The sequence below is a fragment of the Odontesthes bonariensis genome, chromosome 21 (genome assembly GCF_027942865.1).
Source record: "Odontesthes bonariensis isolate fOdoBon6 chromosome 21, fOdoBon6.hap1, whole genome shotgun sequence".
NCBI classification, from domain to species: domain Eukaryota; kingdom Metazoa; phylum Chordata; class Actinopteri; order Atheriniformes; family Atherinopsidae; genus Odontesthes; species Odontesthes bonariensis.
In genome coordinates, this window is record NC_134526.1 from 15,145,623 (window position 1) to 15,161,293 (window position 15,671).

Consider the following 15,671-nt stretch of genomic DNA (forward strand, 5'->3'; position numbering starts at 1 on the left):
GATTAAAATGTCAGTATGCACTGAAAATAGTGGAGTCAAACTGTAAGTGAAAGAAACTTATGCGATGAATAAGGTATAACTTTATTTACAAAAGCTGATTTGATCGGGTCCTTGGTTACAGCGCTGATTTTTAGCAAAGTTCTGTTTGCTATATCCACAGCAGCAAAAAGCAAACAGAAGTAATTGGCAATTATAGTGAATATAATACAGATATTTTCTTGAAGAGTTTGAGATCAAAACAGAGCTCAGATCTGAGTGACTGTTTTTTAAGTTTTCTTGTGGTAGACAGAAAAATGACTACTACTTAAGGCAGTTGGTGTCTGCAGGATTGATTCATAAAAAGCATTAACACACTTTGCTTTGTTGACAAGGCAACAGACTGAGCTATGCCCCCTTACACAACTGTGTCTTTACAGATAGATTCCCACTCAAAAATCTGATGGTAAACTATTCATGATTTTGATTAAAAAGTATCTACTTTACATTGTAAGATAACTGTAATCACAGTCTAATCGGAATATATATTTCTTAGTTGGAATAAATATTGCACCTGCCATCATTACTCAGTCAGCGAACACCAAGGGTTAAACTGGGAGCAAGTTGTTCTGTATCAGAATCTTTGCAATTGGGGGGGGGGTAGCTCAGTGGTAGAGCATTTGACTGCAAATTAAGAGGTCCTCAGTTCAAGTCTGAGTGCCCCCTGTAATTATAACAATATCAAGTAAGGTATCTTCTCAATACTTAAAGGCCTTGAGAAAGCTTTCTGAGTTCTTAGGAAATATAAATGTAGTGTTTAGAGCAAACAGGCTTAACAGTTGGTTATTGTTGGTAGTACCACAGTTGAGATGTCATCAATAAAATCGATGTATTATTATAACAATATCAAATTAGTTATCTTCGCAATACTTAAAGGCCTTGAGAAAGCTTTCTGAGTTCTTAGGAAATATAAATGTAGTGTTTAGAGCAAACAGGCTTAACAGTTGGTTATTGTTGGTAGTACCACAGTTGAGATGTCATCAATAAAATCGATGTGTTATTATAACAATATCAAATTAGTTATCTTCTCAATACTTCTCAATACTTAAAGGCCTTGAGAAAGCTTTCTGAGTTCTTCGGAAATACAAATGTAGTGTTTAAAGCAAACATATTAAACAGGCTTAACAGTGGGTTTATGTTGGTAGTACTAAAGTTGAGAATTACTCAATAAAATCGATGTATCTCAGGGCAGACTCGACAGGATATTACACCATGGACTAGCATGCAACTGCATATCACATACATTAAAATATTGCAAAGGAACCTTTATCTGTGGACATAGCAGTGTTAGTTGTCCCATCTGGCTGTGAATTCTCTAGAACCAACTCCAAAAGGTAATCTAACACAAGACTGTAAAGCAGATTTTGGTTTTTGCTGTTTATCACATTTTAAACTTACAATGCTTGGATAAGCAGGGGGCACCCAGATTTGAACTGAGGACCTCTTGATCTGCAGTCAAATGCTCTACCCCTGAGCTATACCCCCCTGTGTTAAATTTCTCTCAAGTACTTTTTAGTAAAACTTCCAATTCCATATGGCAGAAGCATTGACCATCAGTTTCCAGTGTCAACACAAAAGATGTCAATGATAGAATGTATGAAATAGTTGGGGGGTATAGCTCAGTGGTAGAGCATTTGACTGCAGATCAAGAGGTCCTCAGTTCAAGTCTAGGTGCTCCCTGTAATTATAACAATATCAAGTTAGGTATCTTCTCAATACTTAAAGGTCTTGAGAAAGCTTTCTGAGTTCTTAGGAAATATAAATGTAGTGTTTAAAGCAATACTATGTAACTTCTCAAAAAGCCCATTATGGAGCTCCCCCTACAGGCTTTGAGGTAATGTACGGTTACGACACTGCCTCTCTTTCTCTTCCTTGCTTCATCAGTCAACGTCTTAACAGTGGGTTTATATTGGTAGTACTAAAGTTGAGAAGTCATCAATAAAATCGATGTATCTCAGGGCAGACTGGACAGGATATTTCACCATGGACTAGCATGCAACTCCACATCACAACCATTAAAATATTGCAAAGCAACCTTTATCTGTGGACATAGCAGTGTTAATTGTCCCATTTGGCTGTGAATTCTCTAAAACCAACTCCAAAAGTCCATCTGACACAAGACAGTAAAGCAGATTTAGATTTTTTCTGTGTCTCACATAATAAACTTACAATGCTTGGATAAGCAGGGGGCACCCAGATTTGGACTGAGGACCTCTTGATCTGCAGTCAAATGCTCTACCACTGAGCTATACCCCCCTGTATTAAGCTTCTGTTAAGTACTTTTTAGTAAAAGTTCCAATTCCATGTGGCAGAAGCATTGACCATCAGTTTCCAAAGTCAACACAAAAGATGTCATTGATAGAATGTATGAAATTGTTGGGGGTATAGCTCAGTGGTAGAGTGTTTGACTGCAGATCAAGAGGTCCTCAGTTCAAGTCTGAGTGCTCCCTGTAATTATAACAATATCAAGTTAGGTATCTTCTCAATACTTAAAGGTCTTGAGAAAGCTTTCTGGGTTCTTAGGAAATATAAATAAAGTTGTTTCAAGCAAACATATTAAACAGGCTTAACAGTGGGTTTATGTTGGTAGTACTAAAGTTGAGAATTACTGAATAAAATTGATGTATCTCAGGGCAGACTGGACAGGATATTACACCATGGACTAGCATGCAACTTCACATCACAACCATTAAAATATTGCAAAGCAACCTTTATCTGTGGACATGGCAGTGTTAATTGTCCCATTTGGCTGTGAATTCTCTAGAACCAACTCCAAAAGTCCATTTGGCAGCTCGTTCAAGCTCGCACTATTTTCTTAGCGGTGGCGGAGTAATATCAACGAACATCCAGTACAAAATGTCAAATAAAACACGACAGAAGCAACTTTTCGCAACGAAATTTAATATGGATTACCAGTGCACACCAGTAACCACTCCGGTGAGTTGATGATTTTGAAAACGGACGTTTATGGTGCTTTTACGGACCTTTTTGGACATGCACCATGCTTGCCATTCTGAAGCAGGTTGAGAAGAATCAAAATTAGGCAAATACCGGAGACAGCAGTAAACATCAAAAAAGCGGTGAGGGGGGTTCTAAAACATTGCAGACGACTCATAACTGAGGCTTAATGTTGAAAATACCGCAGTTCTCCTTTAACTAGGATGCTTGTCCATATCAGGAACTATACAACTCTCAAACAAGCAGGGTGACACTTCCTATGTAATCAAACGTGACATGAAAGTTTTTCCAACTCCTTTAAGTTTAAGCATTGACGAGATAACTAACTAACTATTGTTATAATTTCAGGGGGCACACAGATTTGAACTGAGGACCTCTTGATCAGCAGTCAAATGCTCTATACATATACAACTTGTTTAAAAAACTGAAAGTTTAATCTTTATTTCCCTCTAATTATCTGTAGATTTGGGACACAGCTGGACAGGAGCGTTTCCGCAGTGTCACTCATGCCTACTATCGTGATGCCCATGGTGAGACACTCATGCATGTGTACTATTATAGATTTTCTTGATAATTGTTCTACAGATTTACATTTTTCTTTTGTCAAACAGACAAAGCAATGAAATATGCAATTCCCACTAATAAAAACAAATGCAACTAAAGTCAGGTTCCTATTTCGCAGACTGTAGCCTTGCTGTAAAGGGGTCTTTTTTTCCCCGTACCATCTGCACATTCCACTGCATTCTTTCTGTGTGGATGAAAGTAATGCCAAATTGAGTTTTAATGACATTTTTAAAGCTGTTGCTTTGCCATCAAAATAAATGTTTACGTGCCAGTTATATCTCACAGTTGTGTTAGTGCCACGGTTTAAATTAGTGTTTTTTATTCCACTTTGCAGTATGTTACAAGTGCTGAGGTTTTATAACTCTTCCCCTAAAATGTAAGATGTAATGTAATCTGTCATCATATGTTGGTGTGTGTTTCTGTCTCTTTGTGATTCAGTAGGTCTATACATCTTCCTTTAATTCATTTTGATGTCTTTGTTGACTTTGTAAGTTCATTTAGAAAGCACTTTCTGGTAACTCTCCGTGGGATTCTGAAGACGCTGGTAATTAAGTCTGAAGTGTTTCTTGGAATAGCTTCAATCAGAGTGCATTAAAAATGTGTGTGTTATGAGAAAAACTTGGTCTCCTGGCAAATGAGGTTACATGCTATGTGATCGTCAATTTTTATGTGACCTTCACCATCTAGGTTCAACCCACAGTGTAATTACAGTCCTGTAAGGATTTAGCTTGTCTTTAGATTATTTAAGATATATGCAATCAAATATTTTCAGAAATACAGGCTGATATGAAATGTTAGATAACCTGGGAAAACTGGAGGATTTTTACAAACTCTTTTTCAGAGCAGAACTGACTTTTCTACTTAGGTTAGAAAATGACTGCTCATGTTTTTGATATTTGTTCTCTCAGTATTCGGGTGCGTTTTCGTAATTTGTACTCTTATCTGTATGTTGGATGTATCAATTCACTTCATTTCACTGAGTATCTGGGCAGCAGGGATTCTTGTGTGATCAAAGGGGAAATTTACCATCTGGATTTGTGTATTTCTATGATTGTCTTGACACACAACTTAAGTAGGACTAGGTTTCCTGTGTGGGTAAAAGAGAGACTACATGCATACCTACATTGTGAGAATGTTTATCTTACTCATTAACCATGTCATGGATTGGCTGTCAGCCTGCATAATTACAGCAGATTCATTTCACAGGATTGTCTTTGTTTCCTATGAGGAGGAGATCCCAGAGGACTTTCAGGAGTTTTTATGCACTATGCTTGGAAATATGCCCGTCTCTGGAAACACCAACACACATCTTGAGAGTGTAGCCTAACACATCTCTCCGTCCAGACTTTCAATTGCTTTTCCATTCCTGACATGAAGCATATCACACAGGATGTCCACACTTCTAAGACCTTTTTAAGGGTTATGTTGGCACAAGTGATCTTTATTGGAAGGTTGCTTGACAAGGAATGAGGGCAAAGAGAGGGGGAGGACATGCCTTTTTTTCTGTTCACCTACTGTCCTGTGGAGTAATAGAAGAATCATATGTTCATCCTTTTGTTAATGAAGAAAAAAGAGCAATATATATAATTACTCAGGCGTATAGTGAACATGATAAGATTATTGACAGGTTATTTTCAAGACTTTCCTCTCTTTTAAGTGCCTACTGAAAGGACTCCATTATTTCAACACTCAAGTGGACACCAAAGCCTTTAAATGTTGCTGACTATTCTGACTGCAACTGACTGTTTAATCTGAACAAACTCCTGTTTCAGAAGAAGTCTTTTTTAAAGTCTTTTGCAAAGTGGATTTGCTAAAAAATAATCAGAATCAATATCATTGTATGTCTCCTTGTACTTTCATACATAAGATTGGAATGATATTCAACCCCGGTTCCAAAAAAGTTGATGCAACATCCCCTACCAAAGGTCCAGCAAAATTTTCAACATTTTAATTTCTATGTATCATTGTGAATAGAATATTTGTTTACAAGATTTGCAAATCATCACATTTTTTAAAGTGGGTTTATGAAATCATGAACGACCAGAGCAAATACTTAAAGATGCATCAAGGCCAAAGCCAACAAAGTCTTATCTGCATGCAATCTAAATTATATTATGTTATATTTCATTATATACTATAGTTTACGGCCATTATATTTTTGAGATCACAGCAAAGCTGCTGGCACAGATTGTGAGAGTTAGTGCCAGTGCCAGTGCAGATAGATGAGTGTAAGACGATAAAGGAACACAGAATTAGGAGAGGCTCTGGAATTGGGAAGGAAAGAGTGTATTTGAAAAGAGTATTGTTTTAGATAGTGGTGGAAAGGAAGTATATCTGGTGTGTGGGAGAGAGTACAATCAGCAATCAGGTTTTTGTTTTTTTTACTGCTGTGTGAAATTCAGTCATTGTTGGTAAGCTTCAGGTTGTTTTCTGTTGCTGATAGGATTATACTGTATGTTGGTTTAGCATTTATTGTACATCTGTTATTGTAGACCTCGATGACGACACGGTGATGATAAAAGATGAAGATTAAAGCGACCACAAAAAATGGAAATTACAGAGAAGCACAAGGCAGTAAAACATTTGAGCTCAACAGCAGACCATCCTGTGTGTCCTGGATGAAGAGCCCTATTGAAAATTGTTTGTGTTTCCATAGTTTGCCCACAAGCATCCTGTCATATTTTTAACAAGCATTTATTTTTGCTGTTCCAGATTGATGGATGACTCTCTAGCTGACCCAATGGGATCTGTACTCTACTGTGCTGTGCTGTGTTGTGTTGGTGAACAATGTGTAGATGGTTGTTTGTTAGATGAAAATGCACATTGCACAACCCTTTCCTTTCATTTGGCTTTTATGTTTTTGTTCACATCATCTTTTGAACAAACAATCTGAAGCTGAACAGGAAACGTGAACATTGAAACCCAGGGAAAAGACTCATCTAGAAGAGAACTTAACAACATAAGTCTACATGAAAAAAAAAAACAGCTTTTGTGTCAGAGGAATACTTAGGGATCTTTTATTTTTCAACAAATAGCATATTTTCATTTAACTCAGCTGTAACATCTTTTCCTAGACATACAAAACCATAATTTCACTGTTGTTTGATGAAGCTCTAAGAGTGTAATTACTTTACTCTTATCACTTCACTGAATAGTTTATTGGAAAAGATCCAAGCTAAATGTGAATAGAAAAAATAATACACTCCTGGGGAGAACGTTGATGTGAGGAACAAAACTTCAAATGAATCTAAAATTTCCCTTCTTCCCACTTTTATGTACTCCTTAAAGGTATCGAACAATTAAGTTCTTTTTCGCTGTTGTTTTTCTTTTCATCGCAACATTTGTTCTTCCTTAAGTCCTAAACGCGTTTCTCTTTTTCTGCATCTGCAGTAAGTTTTCCAACAGCTCTCTGATTTAGATATATATTCGGTTGAGACATCAAAATTAAACATCAAATGAAACATTTGCTGAGAAACCTTTCTACCACAGTGTTTTACATTTGAACTTTTCTTTGTTTCTTTCAGCTCTTCTTTTACTGTATGACGTCACCAACAAATCATCCTTTGACAACATCCAGGTTGGTCGTTAGTTGTTCTTTAAAGCTCTCAATTGACTGAATATTTTGTGTTTGATCCAATAGCCTATAACATTTAAGCTCAGACTTGGATATTTCTACAGTCTTGATTCATTTCTATAACAATTTATTCCACCTGGGCTGTAATGCCTTTAAATAATGGAAAACCATTTTATGAAAATTTCTCAATCTTAGACTTTAATCGAGGCAAAGTCCAGAGCATTTTTTCTCAGTTTTCAGTTTGTACATGAGGATTGTGTTAGAAATCCAAAGGCAGTTGATGTATTAATTCTGGCCCTTCTTAGGTCAATCTTTTAGATTGGAACTCCTTGTTTATTTATTGGAGTAAGAAACGCAGTTCAGTTAAGTTCTATTTTATGAATCCCAGTGGGGAGATTCGTCCTCTGCATTTGATGAAGGTCAACTAAAGATTCAGCGGGAAGCCTCAGACCAACTCAAGTTCTGAGACCACCATCTTGTCAATATCAGTATTCCTAAAAGGCTGTTGAGGTGTATGGACCCACAGGCAAAATGGCGCCCAAGACACATGAGGAAATCTGAACTGAGTTCATTGAGGCCACAGACAAAATGGACGAACCGGAGTTTAATGAGTCCACAGCTGGTTAATTTCAAGACGCCTCCGCGCGTCTCCGTGCAAGACACTGAGATACACTGAAAAACAAGCCCTTGCATTACCAAATAAGATTTGATATAAGACATTCGTGCAGTCAGACCATATCTCTCTTGGCTTAACGCCTGGACAAGTGGCCTTGAAAAACCTTTAAAGAGTGAGGACTTTCTCTCCAAGAGCAGAAAGGATTTCATAGGGCTATTGGACACAGACTTTCTCCAGAAGATGCATCTCTCTGTAAATTAGACACGAACCTGACGACAGAAATAAAGATTTCTTTTGTTCGACTGAGTTCTTGTCAGCAGACTCCTTCATCACTCATTTTTTACACCGGTTCGGCGATTCTCCTCTATTGAATTCACTTCACTGTCTTATCTAAAATGTCTCATCTCTGTGTGGTAGGGACCTATTATGGCACGAATATGCAAATTCCAAACAGAAAGCTCCCAGTGACTTGTGGTGGCATAAAACCATGCCGGGCTCGGTGGCGCCTGCTCTGCCTGTTGGCGCAGACAGTCAAATGTTCATGTTTCATGCACTCTGACAGTAAGAGCACTGAAAACAGATTAGATTATGAAAGATGAAACTGATTTAAATCATATGAGCCCTCATGCAAAGGAAACCATTCATGACTGGTTTTTATTATCTGTGTAACAAGATCGACTCAGTGCACAGCTCACTGTGGGAATACGCTGTAGCTCAATTTAAAGATGGTGTTTCGATGCAGTCGGTCTCGTATAACACAGCATACAGATCAGTTACAGCTTACTATTAGCTTTAAAAACATATTCCCCTTTTGATTCAACCAATTAAAATAAAATTACAATTCGATACAAGCCTGACCCCAGTAATATCATAAATTAGACGAATAATCTTCGGGATAAGTTTGCCGCTGTGATTGCCTTAGAAACATTTTGATAATGAATTAGATTTTATTCTTGCTGTGTTCACAAAAAGCTCATGCCAATAAAACAACAAACAATAAATAATATATTTTTAAGTTAGAGACACATGACCAGGAGAAGGTTGACATTAATATGTGGTTGGACTGTATATGGTCATCGAAGTTATCATGTAATGTGAAATCACACAAAACTACAGCATTATATGAGCTGTTTGGTTCAGTGTTGCAGGATCAGTGCTTATACTGTACTAATATCATTTAGCAGTCCAGGTAAATTAGCAGCACCGTTATCTTTTTTTTTCTCTCCTTCTTTGCAAGAGAACAGAATCTTTTAAATAACTACGGAAACAATAGTTTTTGTGCTGTGTATAAATAAAGAATTTACCTAAAGGGTTAAAAAAACATCTTTAAATTGATTGTGTTCATGAATTTAGTGTTGTTTTTTTCTGTCTTCTTGTGATGTGAAGGTAAACTCGTGACCTGCAGTTTTGGTTTAAGATGTGGGGGAAAACATTATTATTGACTTGTACCACAACAGGGAGTAGGGTTGGCTTGGGTTTGGAGACGTTGCATCATAAATATTTGAGTGGCTCAACCATCTGAATTGGCTCTCAGTTTTTAGGTGGGTTTGTAAAAAACCTGCGCCTGCACATCTCCTCTGTGTTATTGGCTTGACCTGAGTGGAAGGTTTCCAGAACTTTCACAACTCCAAAAAAGAACATTAAGTTAGAGAAGAGCTGAAAATAAAGCAAGACTCTGGTTGCACCAGAGAGAGCAATTCTTTAATAGCAGTTATACTCCAAAGCACAAAAAATAATACCGAAAATAAACCGTCCAGATTCTGTGTGAGTAGATTCCATTCACTGTGGCCTCACTGTTCTCTGACCATACACCATGGCTGAGCTCTGACCATAATACACTTTGTGCTGCAGCTCTGAGAAAGAGGTTGGGCCAAAATGTTTAGAAAACACAACGGCCAATAATGCTGGCTGGCTAATCACATCATCTGCAAAGAATGTCAGCTGCACGGGTAGAGAGAACTTGAGGAGATATATCAGAAGAGCCTAAGTGAGCATGCTCTTTCAGTTGAAACTTAAAAAAAAACAATAACTACAGCTAAAGCAGTAATAAGAATGATGTGCATTTGCTGTCACACTTCAATATTGGAAACACAGGTTAAACAGTACCACTCTCTTCTTATCATAATACTTTTAAATAGAATGGATCACAATTCTGCACTTGTACAGTAAATGTCAAATGATTTGCCAGAGCTGTTAAATGGAAAGCTTTCACAAACCTCCTAACCTAACCTCCTTCGTTACTGTCTTTCATGGCACTGTAACTGCTGTCAGATGGACTAAAGCTTTTATCATGTTACCTGCCGTTTTCCACGGTTTAATAAGTGTAACATACAACACTCGAAGTGAGGCAGTTTTCAACTGCTGTAATTGGCACTGTCCAGAAGAATGCTTTCTCAGAGCACCAAAGGGCTCGTTAAAGGAAGAATATACTGTTTGCTACCACTGTATGACAGAGAAATGTGATGCACCACTATGCTCTGAGGGATCACTGAAGCAGAAAAGATGCTTCCATAGTCTAAGTCCGCTTCCCAAGCGGAGAAAGAAAAGCACAGGTATGTGAGCAGCATTGTCAGCAATGTGACACACTCTCCTACCATCTCTGTGGCGAGCTGATGCAGCTCCAGGAACACAGTTAGCTTCAGGTTCTGTTTTACACAGAAGTCTTTTCTATCTGTAGGTTTTCGGCTCACTGTGAGGCTATTACAAAGTGCTCTGTTAAAGGTTGGTGATAGCAGCAAATGTTCCTTTTATTTAATCCAAACTAGCACAGGAAAGTCCTAATTTCTTATTTTGAGTACCCCTTTATACAAAAGTGATTTCCACAAAAATAAAACACATTTGATTGTGAGAGATATTGAAAGGAGAAAATCCTCAACTTTGAGAAGCCTTTTTTGTTCTGATGATGTGGTGATACGAGTTCATCAACTTTGCATCTGATAACTGTTTCAAACCTCTGACTGACTATGATTAGTCTCTGGGAGCCAAAACATGCCTGCACAAAATCTACTTTTATAAATTCTATAGTTTTATAGAGCATATGGAATTATTTAGGATTTCCAGTGTGGCTCTGTCGCAGTTAACATTTTTACATGACTGAGTTGCTGAAGTCCACCTTAGGTGTTTGGTTTTATAGATTCTTTGAAGTAGGACATTAAGTGTCACTGCTGTGAATGTTGAAGTTTTCTGTTATAAAAAAAGTTTTTTTTCTCTCACATATTAGGGATATTTGTAGGAACCCCAGATTGGCAAATCATTTCCCACTCTGGTCAGTGTTCCTTCGTTCTTCCACAACCCTCCACCACTCTCACATTCAGTCAGTGTCTGTTACTGGAAGGAATACTGATGTCAGCTGCAAAGTACAAATGCCTGCTGGCACATCGCTGCCTAACAAGCACTAACTCATGTTAATGAACACTAGTGATGAATGTCACTAAGGGAAATGGATAAATTAGAGGGGCAAATCAATTTTCCTTCTGCAACCTCGGACATGCTTCTCTCTGTAGTGAGTCACTGTCTCTCCAGCGAGGACACAATTAAGAAGGCAAAGCATTAACGTCACTGAAGCTGTCCATCATTTTAGTGAGAGTGGCTTAATATCTAGGCATGAGAGGCTCAGTCAAAGCAATTAATCTTATAGTCTTACGGGCTGCAACTGAAATATTCAGCTGCTTTCATTTGGATAGAGCAATTTTGTGTAAAGTGGTTTGAGAAAACAATTTTATTCAAATCCGATTATTTTTTCTTACAGCTGCATCAGAATTTCTCAGAGGTTCGATGTTGTCCACTGTGGCATATGAATCAATCGCTTTTGTTTACATAATATGCAATAGCAAGTAATGCAAGTCAATCTTTTTTGGCAGAAATACACAAGCCATTAAGTCATGTGATGAATGTCTCGTCAGAAGCACTGCTTCAGGGATACTTCAAAAGTCCATTTGAGCCTCTGCTACAAATAATTTGTCTGGATTACTCTACAAAAAGCAACCTCCTCCAGCAGCACAATCATTCAGATGTCAGATTATTGGCTGTGGATGGGAATTAAAAGATTACCTAATCACCACGATTTGGTGATTGTCACTTAACCTACATTTAATCTAACAAACAATTTGCACAAAGTGTACCACACTATCAACACATAATTTCAATAAATGATCACATCATCTGCGTATGAATTGCACAGGTTCATTCAGTATAAACAGGACCAACATACATGCTGACAAGCATGATACCACAGACCTGTGTTCTCAGCTACTGAAGCCATTTCCTTGCATTTCTACAGTTTGCTGCAGACAACTGCAAAAGAACACGCACAGCTCACAGTCTGAAGGATACAGTTTAATGCCATTCCTTCCTGTTGTAGTTGTTCCTGGGAAGAAACTTATCAGCTTCTTGAAGGTTCTTGTAGGATAATATTTCAACCACTCACCCCAATATCTCAGTTACAAGTGAGATTGGAACTATCTTTAACATATCAGAGTAGATACAATTGAGGATACCATTGCTGATTAGGTGTGACTGCAAACGAAAATTACTCAAAGAGCCTGAGCTTCATCAAACCTCAAACTTGAGTTTTTTCTGCTCCATGGAAGAAATACAACAAAATGATGAATTATTACATTTCAAAGTGAATGCACCAAAGTTGTTAGAAAACAGTGGCTAATTTACACATCCACTGGCTCTAGGAAGTGTTTTGATCCGTTAACAAATTCACGTTGAAAATCTGCTCTCTTAAGAGCTCTATTGTTCTCAACTCACTCCTGAAACAGGCAAAGTACTCCACCAGCACTAGCAAGTTAGTCAGTAATTGTCTGCTGGTGGGTGTTCAATCAATGTTGGCTTTATCTTACCTTTTTTGAGCGACAAAAACTGCCTGCCATGAGGGTGTTAAATGTCCCATTAAATCAAACACAACGTTGAAGTGTTTTTACCTGATAAGTCTTTCATCATCTATATCTGGCAAAAACAAATGACAATGAAATTGTTGTATAGATATTCTCTACTCTCTTCTGATGGGAGGCTTTAAAAAATCTTGGTGACTGAGCATTGACAGGCATTTAATTTGTGTTCAATTTAATGCTTCCTGAAATTGTATATATTCACTTAATTTTTTGTCTCTCCCTTATAACAAAGTTGAAATTATGACCAATTAGAGACAGCTGTGGTACAGAAGACCAGAAGGAACTGTTTTTTCTCTTCCATGAGTCCTTTAGTCCCTTTCATAGTTGTTTCAGCCAGTGTTAATAAAGAAACATTGATTGGAGCAGCTGTAACCATAGGAACATGAGATCAGACAGTGTTTAAATGTTGTCTTTAAGTGTAACCACATATTCACAGTATTTGTCCAGCATAATCTCCTGATGTGTCCAGTCGTTCTGTTTTCAAACTGCACTGGATCTAAAGTGATAGATAAAAAAGATTTCTATTATTAGAACTGATGCGTATCCAGGCAGGGTTCCAGATTAATTAGTCACATGCAAAAAAAAAAAAAACCTCCTCGTCAACGTATTGATTATGCAGATGTGTAGCTCTAATGGATTAGGATACATTCCCTTTAAATAGAACACATTTTTCTTGTTTAGTAATCTCATTCTGATTATTAAATTATCTACCACTGTGGTGCAGCAACTTTGTGCGAGGTTGCTCATGTACAAATACTTGATCATGCTTACGTGTCTGTGTTGTAGAAACACAATGAAAGCCTGAAGGGAGATGAAACCTTAAGCTGCTCGTCTTCATTCATCTCACTGTCTGTCCCCAGGGCATGTACTGGCTTCAAATGAAATGACCGCCTCCCTACCCCATAGCTGCTGGTTAAATGTCATGCCACCAGCACACCAGATGGTGGTGAAGGAAGCTGTTAGTAAATATTGCAGTGATATAAATTCAAATACCATTTATAATCATAGAAGACGCTGGAATTTGAGTCATTTCAGATTCGGAAATGTTCTAAAAAGTCTCATTAGAATAATTTTACATCATCAGGTTCCATGCAGGTATGATATGCAGCAATCTGAATTGTTTTTCTGTATACAACAATATTAGTATGTCAGTTCCATAGCATCAGTAGATTACTGTAGTCATATATGATAGCTGCTGTGGAGTGTAGCTCTGCACAGTCGAAGTGTCGGAGGTGAAAGGATCCATCAGGGCTCAGGCAGCTGCTCTCTGTGGACAATTCCATTTACTTCAATGTCAGCTGCAAAGTGACAAAACAGATGGGCTTTCTGTGCGTGCACACAAACAGTGCAAGAAGAATGGACATGTTCTTTGAGTAGCTTGCTTTTTGTTTAAGCTGAATCAAATTTAACAAAAACAAAGAGGAGATTTTAGATTAAAATGGCTTCAAAATAGGTAAAGAAACATCGATAGGTTAGAAAAAACGATGGCCTCTCTCTTTCATCTCGCTTTTCTTTGTTATGTAACACCATCATTCCTGCATGTTCACCCGAAAAGTGGCTTTTATGCTCCTCTGAGTTCATTGCAGCTCTGCAGAAAGAAGCTTTTTACCTTTGACGGGTTAAAGGTTAAAGCTCCAGTGAAAAGCTGAAGAGTGTCTATCTCTGCTTTTACTGCCACAGAGAGCATTTTTTAATCATTTCAGATGATCAGGAAAAAAACTTTGAACAGATCTGAGGAGGACAGACGTGTATTAGCACTGTATCTCCTACTTCCCTTACACAGGAATATTCTGATGTAGTGGTGCATTTCCAAAAAGAAACATTTGAGACCAGACATTCTGAGGTCTATTTCTGATGCCGATTTGCAAAGTAATTCCTTATGATCTCTAACTAATGAGGGAAAAAAAGATTTTTTAGGGCAAATAAAATCGGTGGACAACATTCATTTGTTGCCTGTGATACAATTGTGACAGATATTGTCACAATTGTAGATATTCTGTTAATATTAGTTTTACCTCTTAGGCATCATAAAGATAGTCTGGAAGTCAGAGGCGTGTTTTATGTGTAATAGGTTTACAGTAGGTGACTCATCCAATCATCTTCTGCATTATTTCTCTATATCTTTATATTTTTTTCTGTTCATCACAGTAACTGTTGGCAACACAGCATTCAACAACTGGTCAAAGAGACATTTTAATGAAAAGCTGTACAAGTACAATGTCAAGTTTTCTGAATCTCAGTTGTATTTTTTGTGGAGAAGCAGAAAATCCCACTGAGCTTCTTCCTTTTTGTTTTATCATGGCTTTTTATGTTAATTTAGAATTTAGTCTGTCAAGAGCAGACGAATGCATGTCGGATGAATTGGGTGACATATTTTTTTGCTCTTTCTTACATTACACTCCTTTTGCCCATCTTTTCTCAAAGCAAAAGATTTTGTTTACTGCAAGGTTTCCTTTTGATTAGCGGGAGGGGACACAGGCCCACACCAAGACTTTAAACACTGTGGAAAAAAACATGGTACAAATGTCATCGGGGACATCAAAATAATCATAAGTATGCATGTTAATGCATTTTCAAAAACTGCACAAATGACTTTATCTGATTCCTGTCATGAGGTTAGATGGCTCTTTGATGAAATCACAGTATTGAAAATCGAGCATATTAGCTGTTTAATGACTTTTTTTATTTTTTTTTATTTAAGACTTTACATCCCCATCACGATGAATCTGCAAAAAAAACATTATTTATTCATTTCCATATTCATGCATTCATAATTTGTCACTTATGCAACATCTTATTAGCTTGTCACCTCTGTTTCTCTCACTTTAAAGAGATGCAGGAAGTCCCCAGGACAGAGATGTGCCGCCAATGAAGGAATGCCTTAAAGTGCAATATCATTATCAAGTGGCTTCAAAGTACTACTGTCTCCAATAAACTCCCATTTAAATGTTTCCCACGAGTCATTATGGTGTCATTAGCTAAATTAACTCATATTAAACAGTGTTCTGATTGTGTTTCAGAAAAT

General features: G+C 37.5%; 1 protein-coding gene and 5 non-coding genes across 6 annotated transcripts in view; 4 read left to right on the top strand and 2 right to left on the bottom strand.

Moving 5' to 3' along the window:
* Positions 1 to 15,671, top strand: part of LOC142371292 (ras-related protein Rab-26-like) — a 53,517-nt gene that overhangs the window by 21,669 nt on the left and 16,177 nt on the right. The window contains exons 4-5 of the mRNA XM_075453934.1: positions 3,458 to 3,524; positions 7,083 to 7,135. Coding sequence (XP_075310049.1) covers positions 3,458 to 3,524; positions 7,083 to 7,135 — 120 coding nt within the window. The remainder of the gene's footprint in view (positions 1 to 3,457; positions 3,525 to 7,082; positions 7,136 to 15,671) is intronic.
* On the top strand, positions 631 to 702 carry trnac-gca (transfer RNA cysteine (anticodon GCA)). The gene has a single exon. It is a non-coding gene; the product is annotated as a tRNA-Cys (tRNA).
* Positions 1,450 to 1,521, bottom strand: trnac-gca (transfer RNA cysteine (anticodon GCA)). The gene has a single exon. It is a non-coding gene; the product is annotated as a tRNA-Cys (tRNA).
* Positions 1,645 to 1,716, top strand: trnac-gca (transfer RNA cysteine (anticodon GCA)). Its single transcript has one exon. It is a non-coding gene; the product is annotated as a tRNA-Cys (tRNA).
* Positions 2,221 to 2,292, bottom strand: trnac-gca (transfer RNA cysteine (anticodon GCA)). Its single transcript has one exon. It is a non-coding gene; the product is annotated as a tRNA-Cys (tRNA).
* trnac-gca (transfer RNA cysteine (anticodon GCA)) lies at positions 2,415 to 2,486 on the top strand. The gene has a single exon. It is a non-coding gene; the product is annotated as a tRNA-Cys (tRNA).